This window comes from Otolemur garnettii, unplaced genomic scaffold, assembly GCF_000181295.1.
Source record: "Otolemur garnettii isolate 467f Iridium unplaced genomic scaffold, OtoGar3 scaffold00092, whole genome shotgun sequence".
NCBI lineage: Eukaryota > Metazoa > Chordata > Mammalia > Primates > Galagidae > Otolemur > Otolemur garnettii.
This window is the reverse complement of record NW_003852487.1, coordinates 4,382,048-4,401,456: the sequence shown is the minus strand read 5'-3', so window position 1 is coordinate 4,401,456 and position 19,409 is coordinate 4,382,048. Positions and strand designations below refer to the sequence as shown.

General features: G+C 51.3%; 1 protein-coding gene across 9 annotated transcripts in view; it reads right to left on the bottom strand.

Moving 5' to 3' along the window:
• Nucleotides 1-8,114: 8,114 nt before the first annotated feature.
• Nucleotides 8,115-19,409, bottom strand: part of MAD1L1 (mitotic arrest deficient 1 like 1) — a 473,404-nt gene continuing 462,109 nt past the window's right edge. For all 9 annotated transcript variants that reach the window (XM_003795495.3, XM_012808713.2, XM_023516517.1 and 6 more), the window contains one exon: nucleotides 8,115-8,550. In XM_003795495.3, coding sequence (XP_003795543.1) covers nucleotides 8,389-8,550 — 162 coding nt within the window. In that variant the 3' untranslated portion in view covers nucleotides 8,115-8,388. The remainder of the gene's footprint in view (nucleotides 8,551-19,409) is intronic.

Genomic DNA, 19,409 nt, shown 5'->3' with positions numbered 1-19,409 from the left:
TCTTGTCGGCTCAGGAGGCTGGGCCCTTATGACTGGGTGCTGTGATGCTCCTGTTTTTCTGAAAACTGACCCATGTTTAAGTTTGATCACGTGGCACATGGCACGAGGGACTCTGTCCTGGCTCATCTGTTCTGTTGGGACTTAGTGCAGGAGCTCAGTCCAGAGCAACAGGTCCCGGGAATTTATTTATGTTTTACGTATATATTAGTCCACAGCCATATGTGTACACAGGCATATTCAACTCTGTGTATATACAGCGTATACAATCATGTTGTCTCTGTTATACTGTGTGTACTATGGCATGTCTATAACTTGATGTGCATACGTGTTGTATGGATAGCTTATGTCTGCGAGCACACATGTGCATGTTGTATCTATAACTCCACACATGTGTATGTATGGCTATAGTGTGTACCTCCGAGGCTGCCTGGCGATGACCTCTGAGGACTGTGACAGTGCCCTTCCTTCCTGGATTTAGGGCAGTAAGGAGAGATACCACACCATTCCTTGCACCAAGTGTCCATGTAAAAGTTGACCAGGGCCCCTCGCTGTGCTAGGATGGGTCCTGCGAGGAGAAGGGATATGCTGTCTACAGTACAGACCCTGATTGGAGACACGCCTGTGAGCTGCAGGCCCCACAGGAGCAATTCTGCCTGTGCACACATACATGCACACACAACACACACGTACAACATGCACCCACATGCATGTACATGTATGCACAGGACATGTGCTCACAGGACGTGGCACACACACATGTGCACTTGTGTACACATATACTCTCCAGGGTCAGGAAGACACAAGACCAGAGTGTACTGTGATTACTTTGCATGATGGGGGGGGGTCTCAGTGATTTTCGTTTTCTTCTCAAAACTTCCCCACATTTCCTAAGTAGTTTATAATGACTGAGTGTGAATATTATAAGGGGAAAAAAAAAATCCCAGCATATGTTTGTTTTTTAAATCCACCACAGTTACTGCCTATCCCAGGGTTGCAGGAGAGTGATGGTGGATCTGCCAGCCCTGGTGCCTCCCTCAGCCCCCTACGCCGCGGCTGCCTGCCGTGCTGGGCTCACAGGTGGCAGGAGCGTCTTTGGCCATTTGCCAGAGGCTCCTTCAGCTTCTCTGGGCCTCAGACTCTTCCCAGTCTCTGGCCAGCCCAGAAGGGGTTAAGATGCTCCACCAATGCAAATAGATTTAATTAATCCTTTCATCAGCCACAAATATACCTTCTGAACCCCATTAAAAACATGAATATGCAAATGTAGACCTTTTTTTAATTCTCGTTTTCAAGGACGTGGTGTTGGGGTTTGATTAGTGAATTCCGTTAACAGCCTGTAAACCTGGTGCAAAATTTAATTTCCATTTTAAATTCAAAAAAGAGAAAGGGAAAAAAGGCAGGAGGCTGTTAATTGGAAGGGTACCCAGGAAGAGGCCACACGCTTTGGTCTGGGGTATTCCCCACCTCAGTGGTTGGCATCGGCCAGGTGGGCCCTACGCAGCATGCTCCATGTCAGTCCACTTTTTGGATGTGGAGACTGAGGCCCCTGAAGGCAGGCATCCAAGGCCCTAGTCTTGCAGGGAGGGTGCGCTTGCCTAGGATGCCATGTCCATGGTGGGTACCACTCACAGCTGGCTTTTGCCCTTTAACCCAGGAGGGAGCCTGATCCACAAAACCTGGGTGACCTCTGGGGCAGTGCCTTCTCTCTGATTCCTGTTTCCTTGCTAGTCAACAGGAGGATGTGAGGAGACACACTGTCACTCACTAACACACAGCGGGATTCACCCGTACTGTGCACTCTGTGGTAGCCAGGACCCTTAGGTGCCCGAGGCACTGCGGTGAACACGGCAAGGCCCCCCCTCCCCATGTAGATATCTCAGAGCCACCAGGCATTGCAATGTGGCTGGTCTGGACTGGGATGGTGGGAAGTGGAAAACACCTGCTGATTTCTAAGACTCAGGACCAAAATAAGGTGAAATGTCTTACCAGTTCTTGATTTTGATTACGCATTCAAATGATGCAATTTTGGATATATTGGGTTAAATAAAATATATTTATTAAAATTAATTTCATCAGTTTCTGCTTACTTTTTAATGTGGCTACTACAATTTAGTTATATACGTGGTTTGCATGACATATTAGGCAGAACTATTCTATGGGTGAGGAGGCACAAAACTGATTAAAATATATTAATGCATATCCTGTAAAATATATGCGATACATATATATTATAATATCAATAAATTACGTATTAAAAATGCCAGGTAGTGATAAATGCCTTAAGGAAGAATGAAGCCAGCTTGGGAGGCATGCGGAGGGGAGCTTAGGGGAAGGCAGGCAGGAGTGAGGCGTGTGCAGGGCGTGAGCCAGCCTGGGCCACCAGAACATTCTTCCTCCCCAGACCAGGCACTTTTGTCTCACAGTCCTGGAGGCTTAAATCAGAGATTGGGTGTGGCAGGGATGGAATTTCCTGGGACCTCTCTCCTGGACTTGCAGACAGAGAATTTTCCCTACATTCTCATAGGGTTGCTCCTGTGTGTGTCTGTGTCCCAACCTCCTCTTCTCATAAGGACACCAGTCACTTGGGACTAGAGCCACCTTCATGACCTCATTTAACTCAATCACCTCTTTAAAGACCCTGTCTCCAGGCCAGGCACAGTGGCTCACGCCTGTAATCCCAACACTCTGGGAAGTTGAGGTGGGCAGATTGCCTAAGCTCACGAGTTTGAGATCAGCCTGAGGTAGAGAAAGACCCTGTCTCTAAAAATAGCCGGGCATGTTGACTCATGCCTGTAATCCCACCTACGTGGAAGCTGAGGCAAGAGAATCACTTGAGCCCGAGTCTGAGGTTGCTGTGAGCTATGAGGATACAGTACTCTACAGGGGACAAAAAAGAGACTCTGTCTCAAAAAAAAAAAAAAGACCCTGTCTCCAAATGCAGCCCCATTCTGAGGTCCTGCGGGTTAGGGTTCAACATATAAATTTGGGGACAAACCTAAGCCCATCACAGAGCACCAGCCAGGTGAGTATGGAGGCACTCCATGTGGGGAAGGGTCTGTGCAGCTCCAAGGTTGGAATTAATGGGCCTGTTCAGGGCACCTAGGAGTCCAGTCCTCAGGAATCTTAACCATTAGAAACAAATGAACATCTCCTGCTGCTCTTTCTTGAAAAGGTGTGGTACAGAGCTATGCAAGTTCTGGATACTGCTGTCAGTTTTACTTTAAAAGGAGAATCTGGTATTTCTGTATGTCGTTTTCAATAAAACTTCTTAAGTGTTTTGGAAATAACAACAACAATAAATCCAGTGAAATAGATCAGTAGATGCTTTTATGGAAAATTTCCAGAACATACTGTAAAGTGAGAAAAACCAAGCTGCGGAATGATACACAGTGATTTTAACAACCACTCTCACCAGCAAATGAAACAGAACCGTGCGTTTCCCCACGTCCATATGCTAGGTGTGCACATCCCCCCGTAGGCAGATGAGTCTGGGATGGGGCCAAAGAGGAAATTGTTTTTTTACTTTACATTTCTCCTATATTGTTGGAGGGGTTTTGTTTTGTTTTGGTTAATATTAAAAATCCATTAGAATTGTGTAATTAAAGAAAATAAAATGTAAAACAATGAGACAGGTGGGTGGGCCAGGTGATATCTGACCAGTCTCTCAGCCCTCTCATTGGCCCTTTATTGCTGTGTGACTTGGAGCAAGGCCTTATCCTTTTCTGGGCCTGAGGCAGAAATTAAAGCATTCTGGTGAAGTCACCTGTCCTTCTGGTGCAAGCAAGAGTACATACACAAGAGTATATAGTCATGCATGTACACACATGGCCACACATATATACACACGTGCACACATGTGAGCAGTCATATATGCACAGGCATGAATTCACACAATCAGGTTACACACAAAAGCTACGTGTACACACATGCTTGCTTGTGTGCACACACAAGTCACAGAGGTACACATACAAGTGCACACTCCTGCGTGTACACACATGCACACAGGCATAGCACATATACATGCATGTGCATGTACACATGTGCATACACACTCTTTCATGTATGGTTCTAGGTTCTGAGTCATACCTCCAGCATGTTCTTAAAGGCCCAGGCCCTCACTTGGCCCTGGCGATATTTAACAGGAGGGATGTGGGCCAAGTTTGGCTTGGAAGCTGGGCTGAAAAGGGCTGCTGAACTTGGTTTGGGTCCAGACCTGACACAGACTTGCCTGTGGCCTCAGGTGAGCCCAAAGCCCCTACCTTTCTGAACCCAGTCCCCCATCATTATGGAATGGAGATGAGCTCCAAATGGGAAAAGGATTTGTAAACAGGCATATTGAGTCAGGTGAGTGCTTTGGTATCTTGTCAACAGCTGACTCTGATGCAGTAGCCAGGGCAGGACCTATAAACTGGCCTTTCTAGGCAGCTCCCAGGGCCACTGCATCTGGGACCACACTCTGAGGCGAGAGGAGGGCGAGAAAACCCAGGAGAACCCACACTAGCACAGGCCCAGAGGAAAGAGCCGACTGCCTATGCTGGGGCTCTGGGTGGGGATGGGTCCCCTGGAGGCCCTGGCAGGTGGCACAGTCCTCCTGATTGGAGCAGGAAGGAGCCACAGGGCTTACCAAATCCTGTTACATCCTGGCAAGTCCTTTATTGCTACGGCATTAATCCCATAAAATTAGTCATTAGCGACTTAAGTACTATTTAGCACCAGGAGCCCACTAAGGTGCTGGCAGAAGTGAGGGACCTGACAGCACCAGAACTTTCCCTGGCTGGGTTTCCAGGGGTTGGGAGGGGCGAGGCCTGCCTCTGCTCCCTACTTTCCATGTGCTGTTTCATTTCAATCCCACCTGGCAGGCGCATGAAGAGGATTTGACAAACTCAAGCTGCAGGTTTATTAAATCTGCCGAGAGGGAGATATGTTACAGGGAACTTTGATCGCCCTGGCCTGCCCAGACATGTCCCTCGGGAGGTGGTGGCAGTTTCTACCCCTCCCTGCCTCTTCCCAGGGAAAGAAAACCCACAAGGAGCAGAGCCACCTGCCACTATAAGCTATTGCCTCTGTCAGCTCTAGCTGGGGATGGCTGGGATGGGGCTTGGTACAGACCCTGGGGGGAGCCCAGCAGGGGAGGGGGTGGGAATGAGTCAGCCTGGAGGTTGACATGGGGCTGTGCCATAGCATGGGGACTTGTGGCTGGTAGCTGGGGCAGGGCCAACACACTGGAGGAGTGCATGGCCAAAGGGACATGCCTAGGGCCCCCAGGCTGTTCTGCGAGTAGGGGTTCAGAAAGGCAGCAGGTGGGACCCTCCTGGGTATGACCTCAGTAAGGCTCTGAGCCTCTGTTTCTCCATCTATAAAATGGTATCTTAGAGAGTTGGCACCAAAGGAGGGAATGTCATGACCTGCCTTGTGACCTGCAGGGCTTGGAATAAGAGGGTGTGTGTGTGGGGTGTGGCCTGGTGGCCGGGTCTAGTCACGGCTAGAGGCTCTGGCCTGTGGCCACTGGTGGGCCATTTACCAAAGGACAGGACAACTCTAGCAAGGACCAGAGGTCCAAGGAGGCCCCTGAACCCACCTGCTGCTTTAGCTTCCTCACTGCCCCCAGACCCTCCTAGTGCTCTGCAGCCTCAGTGCTGCCTGCACTGCCACTCCTCGCCAGGGCCTGATGGGTTCTCGGGAACGAGAGATGTGCACGAGCACACACACACACTGAGACCCGCACTCACATAAACAAGGCACACACATGCATGCATGCATGTACATACACCCACATGCATACATGCGCATATACACGGGGCCTCTTCGTCCACTTCCATGGGCCAGGCTGTTACTGAACATGGTAGTGCTGTTGGACACACAAGCAGGCCGGTTCAGGCAGACACAACCTCATTTGGCCCTTTGCTATTGGGGTGTGGGAGTGGGTAGGAGGGAAAGGTCTGGCCTCCACCTCCCAGCCAGGGCCTAAGTACACCTGTTGAGGTCTTTCCTCCTACAAACAGTGGGTTTATGGTTCCTGAGTGGGGAGAGCAGGGCTGAGCACAGAGATGAGGGCCACAGGGCACCCCCTGAGGTTTCAGGGGCCAGGGAACAAGGGAACGGGTATCTGCGTTGTTCCAATGTATCCCAGCACCTGAAGCAGAGCCTAGAACACCACAGGTGCTTAATAATTGTCTGAATGGATTGAATGAATGACTCCATTTTGGTGTCTCCAGACACCCTGACTGGGGAAGCAGCTGCCTGTGGGCAGAGTTGGATTCACATGAAGACTCTTATGAGGAGTGTGGCTGTGTCATTGCCACCATGCTGATAGCTGAGAGGCTGATGCAGCATAGACAGAGCCCTGGCTCCCACCTTTAGAAGAGCCTTAGAATAGTAAAGAGGACCACAGACCATCCCTAACCCCCACAGGCAGGGACTGTAGGCTCAGGGACAGGGGACTCCCCTAGGGGTATGCTGGGTGAGAGCCCTGAGGCTGGCTCTGACTGGCTGACAGCCACTGGGCATTGCCTGAACCTTGGTACATACACCTAAGTGGAGACTGGGTCTCTGGAGTTTTGACAAGGGAGCCACTGGATGTGTGGCTGACCTTGCTGGTGGCTGCCCAGGTCGTATTTATATGAGGCGCACATGTGTCCAGGGCCCCAGACACTTGGGCAAGTCTCATCCCACTTTGCATTTGTATGGTCTGCAAGGGATGTGTCCAGAGTCCCTAACAAAACCTCACTGACTGGAACTGCTAGGTCCACAGGCCCCTCCTCAAAGCTTTTTCACCCAGAGACACATGTGTGGGGATGTAGAGCACTTCTGTCTGAGGCTAGGAGCATCCCACCATCTCTAGGGGGATCACTCAAGGCAGAACCCCAACCTTTCCACCTACATTGAAGGGGGAGACCCTAGCCTTCCCATCTGAGACCTGGAGGAAGTGAACCCTGACTTCCCATCTGAAATCTGAGGGGAGACCCCAACTTTCCTTTCTGAAGCCTGGAGGTGGCTTTCATGCAGACCAGAGTTTTAGTGGGGGTGCTAGGAGTGCAGAGTGTGAGGCTGGGAGGTGAAGCCAGAGGCCCCAGCCCAGGCCAGGAGTCCCAACTAGAGGTGGCAATTCCAGGGCTGCCGCTAAGCTGCATTGTTCCAGGCTCCCAAGAATCTGAGGGAGTGGGACAGGCAGGTCCTCCCCATCAATGCAGTAATGCATCCTCTGTGACAGCAGCTGGCCAGGGCCGGCTGGGTGAGGCCTATTCCCAAGGCTGAGCCCAGCCCCCTCTGCTGTGTCTAGATAGTGGCTCCTGGTGTACAGAGTGATCAGATGGCATGGGTACTGGTGGATGGAGGCGTGAGGGTGGCTGGGGTGCTGAGTTGGCCACACATGGGCTGTCTATCTGCTGACTGTGCAGGGGTAGGACCAACCCCATGTCCATAGGCTCCCCAAAAACTCCCTAAAGCCTGGTGGGCTGGCTTAGATGTTCTAGCCAGACGGACCCCTCCCTTGGCCTCAGGCCAAGTCTCACCCTCAGTATGGGCCTTGGTCTGTGATGGCAGCCCCCATTGCCCGGGTCCCTGTGTTCCCCAGAACCCAGGCCCTCCATGGGCCTGAAGCAGAGGGACAGTCTGGGCCAGGCTTTGGGTAGAGCCTGTGGCTACAGGAATGTGAAGGTGTCAGTCCATAGGAGAGGGGGAGTCTGCAGCCAAGGAGAGGCCTTGGCCCCCATCTGAGAGCCTGCAGGTGTGCTGTGTAGGGGAGAAAGCCTGGGCTTCATGGGGTGACCACATAGCAGTTGGTGATGAAGCTAGGACCAGGGCTTGGGGTGTCTGACCCAGAGCTGAGCTCTCAGCCCACCCAACCCCATCCTTCTTTGTCCATGGCACAGCCAGGTCTGGCTCTGTCTTCTGATCCTGCTTATACTCCCGGCACCAAGTCTCAGGAGGGACAGCTCCAGGAGCCCCTTCCTGCCAGAGTGGAGATGAAGCTGACTGTTCCCGGCTGTTGCTCCTTCTCCCCAAACATCTCTGGGCCTGGACCTGAGAAGTAGCTCTCCCTGGCACCCAAGGGACTCGGGCAGGGAGCAGGAGCTGTCAGCATGGTGCCTCAGACACATACAGTGAGCCAGGAGGGTGTCTGGGGAGGAAACATTTATTTCATAAGGAACAAAACCTGCCTGGGGCTCCAGGCCTGCCCTCAGGCTGCCAGGGCCTGGGGGTGTGGGGAAGTATAGGCTGAGCTCCGTGGCATCAGGATGGGGTAAGAGTCCAGCTGGGACACTGCTGGGCAGCATAAGCCCTGCAGCCAGGGCTGCGATAGAGCCCAGGTGGTCCGGCATGGTTTGTGCACGTCCTTTGTGTTATGCTGTTGCTGGAGAGGTGGACACACACTGAGGCAGGCGGACATTAGGCCACAGTGGTCTGGCGGCTGAAGAGCTCAAGTGTGAGGGAGCTGAGGAAGGCTGGGATGCTGTCCTGACGCAGCAGATGCAGCTCGATGAGGGGGCCCACGGTGCGTGAGAACTCTGTGTCCAGCAGCTGCATCTTGGAGCCTGAGGGTCCTGTGGCCTGTGGATGGGGAGGGAGAGATAGGACAGGGTCAGAGCTCGGCAGTCTGGCAGGTATCTCCCTTCTCTGACCCTATGGCCCCTCCAGCCACAAGGAGGAGCCAAAGGACGTGGGGCCAGAAGCTGGGAGAGTGGGCCTGGTGGGAGGGCTGGCCTAGGGGCCAAACAGCCTCTAAAGGGGAGGTGCCCAGCTTAGCTAGGCCAGAGAGGGGTAGACATGTCCCCATTCTCAGTAAAGCCTTGCTCCAGGTCACCTGGTGAAGGGGCTGCAATTCACAGCCCTGGGCACCAAAGCTGTGCTGCTCTGCCACACGTGAGGGCAGGGTCTCTGTGGTCTGGGTCAACCCTCTCATAGGGTTGCCCATGAGAGGTCAGCAGACCCAAGTTCAAGTCTGTCTTTTCCAAGCAGGGGCCCAATTCACTGACCAGGCAGTGTAAGGAAAGCCCACCTGAGGATAGGAAGGAAGCTATCTGCATTTGCAGGACACCAGGTCCCACTCGCTCTAAGCCAGGGGCTCTAACTCCTGTCCCCTGCCTAGCTGTGGTTGGCCAAAGAACCACTTCCTACTGATGCCTGACGACTCCATACCTCTTGCCCAGGGCTTGCCCTGCAAAACCTTCCAGATCACATAGTATCATGGCTTTGACTAACCAGCCCTTGGCCTCAGTTTTCCCAACTGTACATCAAGGCCCTAAAGTCCCAGACTGCTTGGTGGCTGTGGGCTGTGATGGGAGGCCTGGTCCTGGCTCTGTGGGTCCTGGAGCCCAGGTGTGCCCCTCTGACTGCCCTATATATAAGTGCTGCTGTGACTGGGGAAGTGTAGGCAGAGGACAGACTTCACCCAGGGGCCAGGGAGCTTCCAGGGAGCATGGTGGCTCCAAAAACAGAAAACAGGGCAGGACCTCATGCATACAAACAGGGAGGCTGAGAGCCCACATGGCAGGTCTGAGCCAGCTGCTGTGTCATGGTCCTGGGAGTGCAGAGTGGCCGGCCTGGGCTGGGGTTTGAAGGTACAGGCACATCTGAGCAGGAACATAGGCCTGCCCTGCCCTCCTCAGCTGCCTGCCTACCCAAGCCAGTTGAGCAGGGACCCTGTGCCTACACTGGCCCCTTCTACTGAGGCCAGGGTGGGAGAAGTGAGCCATGCTCTTGTCTGCTGCTGCCACCAGGTGAGAGGGGCTAGAAGATGAAGCCTGTGTCCCTTGTAGCCCTGCTCAGTGAAGGGGTGGGATGGCAGGAGGAGTTCTGAGGTATTAGGAGAAAAATAGGGTAGTGGCTGCTCATTGTTCTGCATGTGACTTGGTAAGGTCAGCACAGGGGCAGGCAGCTCAGGCTTGGGCCACTTCCTACACTAGGGACCACATCTGACACCATGGGAGGTGACCTGGCTGGAAGGGGTCATGCCTCCCAGGGGACATGACAGTGATACATGCACACTCTGGGTTGCAGGGAGGGTAGAACTTTTCCCTACTGATTCCCAAATCTGCCATGGCCAGCTGGTGGCCTCTACCTTAGTGGTGTGTGAGCCACAAAGTATGCAGAGCAGCACTGTGACCAAGGCCTGACCACCAGCAGGCTTTGACAAAGGACCTGTATGCAGACATACCCTCTAACCCCATCATGAGAAGACAAATGGCCCAGTGAGAGAAGGGCCATGATGTGAATGGATGTTCCCCCAAAGGAGACACATACACCCCCAGTGAACCCCCTCAAGGTGCCAAGCACAAGGAAAACATGCACAGAAACCCCAGCGAGACGCCACCGCCTGCCCATCAGGATGTCCACAGTTAAAAGGCAGCTGCCCTGGCACCCGTCCTGGTTAGCACATTTTTGGGATGAGGAGACAGTGGAACCCTGTGGACTCTGGAGGGAGTGGACTGGTGGAGGGAATGGTCTGCAGCCGCCGTGAGAACCAGACACACATGCAGACTGGAGCACAGATGTCCTTAGCAGCAGCCAGAAGTGGAAACAGCCATTGGCAGATAAGTTGTTCACCCATCAACAGCCCATTGCTCAGGCCTAAAAAGGGGCAAAGAGCAACTCACACCACACCCCAGGTGAGCCTTGAGAGCATGCTCAGCCAGACACAGGACCCAACTAGTGATTCCATTTGTGAGAAAGTCCAGGAGCGGCAAATCCAGAGACAGAAGCACATTGATGGCTGCCAAGTTTGAGGTCTGGGGGAAATGGGGAATTGCTCTGGGCATGGGGTTTCTTTGTGGGGTGACAAAAATGCCCTAAAATTAGACTGTGGTGATGGTACACTCTACGAATATGCTAGAAGAACCAAACTGCACACTTCCGTGGAGGAATCACATGGTATGTAAATTATCTTGGTGAAATGTTTTTTTTATAAAATGCTCCCTTTTGCCCAGGAGCTTGGGGCGGGCACAGGTACTGGTGGCCCCTCTCCCCTGCATGGCCCAGCTCCCCACTGAGTCCTGTGAGCCCAGCCCAGCCCTGAGGGTATGGGATCCACATCTAGCACTGACTATGCCCTTGGGGGAGAGGGACCTGGCTGGGGGCACCCGCATAGCTGCAGGCAGCTGTCTGGGCTCCCCTGGCCTTGTGCTCCCTTCACCCCACTGCCTTGGCCTGGCACCCTGAGTCTGTTCAAGTGTCTTCCTGTATTTTCTCACTGGGCTGCCCTGACACCCCTCCCGGTTAGCAAGTTTGGCCTTGTCATAGTTCAACACAAACCGTTTTTAAACAAAAACAAGAGAAACCACTCTGACCTTTTACCAAGAAAATCCTTTCATTTCTGCCTTATGCTCTTGATTCTGAATTTTTCCCCTAAATGTCAGAGGGGCCGATTCTGCAGCTGTCAGGAGGAAGCAGGAAGCCAGGCAGAGGCTCAAAGCTGGGGCGGGAACAGAATGGAAAGAAAAGTCTCTCCTTCCTCCCCACCCAGGACTGCCACACCCGGCAGGACCTGGCTGCTGCAACTGTGGCTTCATGGGTGGTGATCTCTGGGGACCTACCCTCCTGGCCCCTCACAGATGCTGCCAGACTTTGGGGGCCTGGTCATTCTAAGGGAACAGGCAGGACCCTCCCTTGCCCACATCGCGATTGATGCCCTTGCTGGATGGGCAAAGCCTCACATCAACAAGAGTTTCCCCAGCACCCGTCACCCACTGCAGCTCCCACAGGGAGCTGAGGCTCCTGGGTCAGCCCCTGGTGATTGTAGGAGAACGAGGCCCCTCCATAGGGCCCTGCTGTCACTGCACATCCCAGAGGAAGGCAGATCCAGGGGAGGGCATCATGCCTGTCCTTCAGGGCCCCCGTGAACCTACCCTCCCCAAGGCTCTCAGTCTTCCTCTCCCCAACTTCGTTTCCTCCAAGAGTGGCCTTGCCTCTGTCCTGCTTTGCACTGGAAGGGGCCACATCGCCACTAGATCCACAGCAGCAGTCACTCAGGCCTATCAGAATGTGCTGACTGAATCATCGTGCCAACCTACCTCTACTCAGCTTCTGCCATGTTCAAATACCACCTGGTCCCCAGGTGCCCTGTAAATCACTGTAATTAGGGCTGTTCACTTAAAACCAGAGTGCACTTTTTTAAACAGCAAATTGCCCAGGAAGACACTTTGGCTGTGGCTAGCACTAGTTACATGTGTGCCTGCACTGTCTCTGGGAGGCTAAGCCTGGTCTGCCACATACAAACACTGGAGTGGCTGGCAGGTGCCCTGGGGGTACTGAGACATTTAACCTTAATGAAGACACTTGTGGCCTGTCAGTTGGCAGCCTCTGCGCTCTGACCAGACCTGCCTGGCCTGGGCTTGGGAATCCACCTCCCCCCAGGAAGCAGAGCAGCTGTCTCAAAAGCTGCAAGCCCAGCACTGGAGGCCGTAGTCTGGCTGGCATGGTGCATGACCACAGGGCAGCTGGAGGAGAAGGGCCAAGTGCAGGCTCACTGGGGCGTTGCGGGTAGTAGCACATAAGCCAGCTTCCTATCCTGGCCCTGATACTGCAGGACACTCCAAGAGGAACTGTGCAAGACCACCTCTGTGCAGCTTGAAGCTGAGGGATCACCAAGTGCTGGTCACTCCCAGCCTGCAGTATCCCCATGGCACCTATAAAAGGTGCCTCAGGAGCTCCCTTGGCAGAGAGGGAGGAGTGAGGAGACAAGTGGTGCTGATGGACCCCCCAAAACAGAGACAAGAGCTCCCTTTTCATCAAGGTTGCAGGGCTGGGCAGACCAAGGACCAGGTGAGGGTACTAAGGAATTCCTGTCCATACCAGGGACATACCAAGGGCATTAGGGAAGAATCTAAAACTGACGGAGAAGGAATCTAAACCCACTGCAACGTGGAACCCCAAACCTACAGTAAAGTGAGTAAAACTAAAGGAGATACCATCACACATTCAAGAAATGTGAAAAGTCTTTCAAGATACCGGAGCGCTATTAAATATTTTAGTGTTGGTTATGTGTTATGGTGGCGTCGTAGTTATGTTAATAAAAATGTCTTCTGGGCAGCACCCATGGCTCAGTGAGTAGGGTGTCAGCCCCATATACTGAGGGTGGTGGGTTCAAATTTGACCCGGGCCAAACTGCAACAAAGAAATAGCCAGTGTTGTGGGGGGTGCCTGTAGTCCCAGCTACTCGGGAGGCTGAGGCAAGAGAATTGCCTAAGCCCAAGAGCTGGAGATTGCTGTGAGCTGTGACACCACAGCACTCTACCGAGGGCAACAAAGTGAGACTATGTCTCTTAAAAAAAAAAAATGTCTCCACCAGTTTGGGAGGCAGCAGCTGATCCCAGGGCTGGAGTAGAACAGTGCATGCTGTGACTGAGCACTGCTGGGAAAGGCTTGGACAGAGGACATCTCAAGGGAACAAAAACAGGGAGGACACCTCAAGGGGACAAGGACAAGAGAGGATATTTCAAGGGGACAAAGACAGGAGAGGATACCTCAAGGAGACAAGGATAGGGAAGAAACCCCAAGGGGACACAGGAACCCAAAGTCAATGCAGGAAAGACAACAGGAGAATCTTCAAATGCATGGAAGTCAAACAGCATACGTCTAAACAACCAGTTAGCCAAAAAGGAAATCTCAAAGGAAATAAAAAATACAAAGAACCAAATGAAAACGAAAACACAGCATAATAAAATATGTGGGATGCACCCAAGGCAGTGCTGAGAAGGAAAATAAGAGCACCAAATGTTTCTATTAGAAGGAAGATCTCAAATCAGTTATCTAAGTTCCTACTTCAAAAAACTAGAAAAAGGAAGAGTGAAATAAATCTAAAGCAAGCAAAAGGAAGGAAATAATAAAGGCAGGAATAAACAAAATCGAAAGAATTATAAAAACCAAAAGCTGGCCCTCTGAAAAACAGAGAGGAGAGAAATGACCAGTGTTATAAATGAAACAGGCAATGTTACAACAGATCCTGAAGCAACTAAAAGAAAAAGAAAATACTAAGAAGAAACCTTTTTTTTTTGAGACAGAGGCTCACTTTGTCACCCTCAGTAGAGTGCTATGGCCTCATAGCTCATAGCAACCTCAAACTCTTGGGGGTCAAGTGGTCCTCTTGCCTCAGCTTTCCAAGTAGCTGGGACTCAGGTGCCTGCCACAAAGCCCAGTGATTTTTTTTTTTTTAAGAGATGGGGGGGTCTCACAGTTGCTCAGGCTGGTCTTGAACTTGTGAGCTCAAGTGATCCACCCGCCTTGGCCTCCCAGAGTGCTAGGATTACAGATGTGAGCCACTGCACTTGGCCATGAAAACACTTTTTTGCTCATAAATTTGACAATGGAGAATTAGACCAATTCCTTGAAAACCACACACTACCAAAACTTAGCCAAGACAAAGCAGATAGCCTCAATGATCCTATAACCATTACACAAATTACATTTGTAATTAAAAGGCCCCAACTCCAGTCCCAGATGATTTTACTAAAGAATAATACTGTGTAATGCCAATGTTATACAATCCTTTCCAGAAAACAAGAGCAAGAACACTTCTGCATTCATTCACTTATCAATCCAGTACCCAAACCAATAAAGGGTGTATGCACACACAGAGAAAAATACATATCATTCTCATGAACTTAGATATGAAAATCCTAGCAAATATTAGCAAACTGAATCTAGCAATATATAAAAAAGAATACTATACCATGATCAAATGTGATTTAATTTAGGCATGCAAGGCTAGTTTATTATCTGAAAACAAGTCAGTGTAATCTACTACATCGACAGCTAAACAACATAAATCATACATGATCTTATCAACTGACACCCAAAAAAGCATTTGCAAGATACAAACTCTCAGCAAAGTAGGAATCAAGGGAAACTGTCTCATTTGATAAAAGGCATCCACAAATAACTTACAGCTGGTGTGGGATTTCTGGGAGAGGCTGACCACCTTCCCTTAGGCAGTGATAAAGGGGCACTTGTTCTCCCTACATAGTCAAGGTGGCCCTGTGGCTCCCCCAATCAGGTCATGAAGGTAAGAAAAGGATACACACAGATGGTGAAGGAAGAAATAAAAGTTCCTACTTGCAAATGACGTGATTGTCTATGTAGAAAATCCCAAGAAATCTACAGAGAAACTAGGACCACTGAGTTCAGCAAGGTTGTAGAAAACAATATTAACATATGAAAATCAATCGTATTTCTGTAAAGCAACAGTAAGCAAGTGAAAAGCAAAATAAAAAATGGCAATATTACTTACATAAAATCTTAAGTACCTGGGTATAAATCTAACGAAACTTGGGCAGCATCAAAAGTTGATGAAAGAAATCAAAAGAAACTAAATAGAGAGATACAATGTTCATGGATTGGAAGACTCAATGCAATAAATATGCCAATTTCCCCAAAACTGACCTGCAGGTTTAGCATAATTCCTTTTTTTTTTTTTTTTTATAAACACAGACAAAGTTATTCTAAAACTTGCATGAAAAGGGAAGGGTTGTAAAGTAGCCCAAACAATTTTGAAACAGAAAGACTAAGTCGGGGGGGGGGGCTGCTCTTCCTGGTGAGCATGTGCACTGTGTGGCCGCACACAGCTATTGGTGCTGCAGAGTGCAGACATAAGAGTATGGGGGGCAGGTACCAGATCAATGGACAGGACACAGGAACTTGAACAGACCAACACAAATGTGCCCAGACCACTTTTTAACAAAGGCACCAAAGTGATTCAAGGAGGAAGGGTGGTCTTTTCCACGCAATGTTGGGAAGAACTTTGACCTAAACCTCATACCCGAGATACAATTTAACTCAAAATATATCATGATCTTTAATGTAAAACATAAAACCACAAAACTTAAATAAGAAAGGAGAAAATCTCCAGGACCCAGGACTAGGCAAAGAGATCTTACATTTGATACCAAAAGTATAATCCATAAAATAAAAAAACGTAAGCTGAACCTCACCAAAATTAAAAAAATCTGCATTGTGAAAGAGGATGAAAAGACAAGCTACAGACTGGGAGAGCGTCATACCCCCAACAAAGGACTAGTATTACTTATCTATCTCTCCTGGAACCAAGGGCTGTGGTGGCACACCAGTGTTAGGGCCAGAGCTGCCATACAAGGGTGGCATCTGTTTCTGTGTGCGGTTCTCTGAACACAGAGCAGGCCCCATCTGTCTTACCTTTCCTTTATTCCCAGGACAGACCTCATGGAGTTGGATTTAACTTGGCACAGAGACCAGGACTACTACATCAGGAGGCTGCCACACAGACAGGGAAGCCTGTAAGCGTGCTGACAGTAAGACCCACCTCACCCAGGCATTTAGACACTCTTCTGTATGCTTCCACTGGCTTTTGTGAGAGAAGCTTTTCCTGTTCCAGACAAGAAGCCATAGGGCAGGGGAGGCACGAAAACCCCACATTTACATCTGTGGGCACCAGAGCCAGTTGTGTGACTCTCATCCTAGTGGACACAGCTCCAGGTGTCCCTGCCTTCAGAGTCCATCACTCCCACCTTTGGGGTTCCATGAGCCTGGGGTGGGAGCTGAGAGGATGCTGTGTGGGAGGATGGGGGCTGGGGAGAAGCTGTGCTGGCATCCACTGAAGGAGATGGGTGGTGGGCAGCAAGGCCCAGAGGATGAGGCTGTGCTTGCAGCTGTTCCTAAGCCAGACACTGAGGGCACAGCAAGTGTAACTGAGTCTTGCTGGGGGCTGCTGCTCCCCGGTACAGCCACCTTGTCCTACCATGCCCACAACAGACCTCCTGGTGTTGGCCTGTGCTGACTGTAATATTGCCTGCCCAGCCCCCTCCTGGTGGCATAGCTGCCTAACACCTGGGCCTTTGGGGCCCAGTCAGACCTGGCTTCTCACCTTGGCTTGGCCACCCAGAAGCTCTAACCCTATGCTCAGTGACAAATCTGAGTCCCGTCTGCACACTGGGGTGGCTGAGAGAAGCCAGGCACTCAGGAGCATGGGGTGAGGGAAACGTCATGTGCAGGGAGACTGATGGCTGAGGGGAGTGTGTGCCTATTTCAGCCTGGTTACATGGCTAGGGCTGCTCTGTGGCCTACTGTACAGTCTGTACTGTGATGGACAGCTGCTGCTGCCTTGCCTTCATCCTGAGTCCCTGCATGGGAGATGGCTCTTCTGCCAGACCCTGGGCCTCATGGAGACATGCCTGCCAAGACCTACATGCCAGGACACAGGCTTTGCCCTGCTGGGACCAGCAGACACTTATTCCTGTTGTACACTGACACCTACTCTCAATACTGAGGAGGACATTTTCTGCCTGAAGAGGCTGCAAGGAAATCAAGGTACTTCCAACTTCAAAAGAGTATCTGGGTTTCCCAAGCTGGGAATGTGAGCATTCCGGGCACTTCCATGCACTCACAGATTGGTCTGGGGAGAGGGGCTCAGCCATGTCAGTCAGGAACTGGCCTTGAACTTCTGTGGTGAAGAAACCTATGCATGTACACGGCAGTTGTACACAAGCATCACTCTCCCTCACATGCATACTTCCAAAGAGTGAAAAAAGACCCTTAGAAAATACATGGAAATGTTTATAGTGGTTAGCTTGGAGTGCTGAGATGAAGGGATTTATTATGGGTCTCTGCATTTTCCAGGTGTTTTCACTATGTACATATTTGTAATTAGAAAAAAATATATATCTAAAGTTATCTATAATTGCTGTGAGACAGGCAGACAGCACGTTTATGTCCCCTGCTCTGGGCACACCCATATACCTGGTCCTCACTGACTGGCTGAGACCCAGGGCATGGTCAAGGCCAAGCTGGAGACTCTGGCCATCTCAAAGCCACCTAGCCACAGCACCCTGCAGTCAACTGTTGGGCATGCAAGTGCTTCCCCTCAGGACGCACTGTTTGTAGGAAGGACCTCTGTGGGCTTGCTGAGGTGTTCTGGACCTGGGGTGCCATGTAAGCATCATGGCTAACATCTTGGCTGGTGACACCGTGGACGCTAGGTATGAGTCAGAGCACGAGCCAGGTCAGGAGATGGAAAGGAACACTGGTGGAGGGCCACAAAGGAGCTGGCTGGAGGTTGTCTGTCATGGGGCTGGTCCTGGGGTGTCAAACACATGGGGATCCAGGGATTAAAGGGTATAGCAGATGGGCACAAGTGAATCACAGGGATAGGGTGGGACCCAGCTTTGTCTGTGCAGCAGAACTAACATGGAGAGGTCTGGCTCCTCTGGTTCATGGTGCCCGCACTAGGCTGGCAGAGATACCATCTGGCAAGTGGAATCAGCACAAAGGTGGATGTTGACTTCCTGCCATACTCATTGACCTGGCCATGGGAAAGAGGCCACAGGACCCAGCCCTGCCTTGTGCCCAGCACTGCAGACCCTCAGACAGATGTGTGTGGAGCGCATGGGATGGTGATGACATGTATATCTCATCCCTCTGGCTAAGAGCTGCAGTCCACAGTGTAGCTGTGGCAAGTCGTGCCTGTCTTCCCAAGTGGTGGTTCACATGCCTCCACATGCATGTGACAAATGCAGGAGTCAGTGAGGGACAGATGGGCTGGGCAAGCTGCAGACGTGGTTCAGGGAGCCCCATCTCCCCTCTGCAGGGCTGTGCTTAGTTTGACGAGTCATATCTGGGAAATGGGAAGGCAAAAGTGGGGGAGGGGCCAGTGTTGGCTCCCCTGGAGAGAAGATTCTAGACTTGGGGCTTCCCTCCCTCTATTCTTCCATCCCTGACGGAGGCCTGAATGGGCCAGGGGCCTGAGTGTGGCATCTGCATGGTGCTGTTGCCTGGGCTGGGCTCATCAAGGGACTGGCTCTACCTCCTTGCCTCCAGGATAGAGCATGTAGCCTTGGGATATCCCCCAACCCAGTTCCCAAGTTATCCCCTTCCCTTCAGTGTCCTGGTGACACCTGGCCACCCTGAGCTTGCAGTCTGCTTAGCCTCCTGGTGAGTGACTTTGCCCTGGCCCTGTTGTCTGAAGTCTGTGTACCACGGAGACTGAAACTTGCCTGCCTTGGAAGGGTAAGTGCATGGCCAAGCCAATATGGTTACACTGAGTGGCAAATGGGACCTCTTCAATTAAGATCGAGGCTCTGTCCATTTTTTAACATTTTATTTTGAAATAACCACAAACTCACAAGAAGTTCAAAAATATTCCAGCATGTGTGCACCCTTCACTCACTCCCTCCATGGTGCTCTCAGGTGGGTATGACAGGGTGCCACACACAGAGGCTGACACCTGCTGGCCCTGGTGACCCTCCTGAGCCATGTGGGTGAACAGCCCTGTGAGGCTCTACACATGCACATGTGTTTGGATGCTGGAGGCTGCCTGCCTCAGGGCTGCTTTTCTGCTCTGTAACCCTCAGAGGCTGGCCAAAGAGAGAAGATGCTCTGGGTAAAGGGTGACACATGCCTTCATGCTAATGGAGGCCGACTGGGCTCAGAAGTCAGCACTGGTCCCA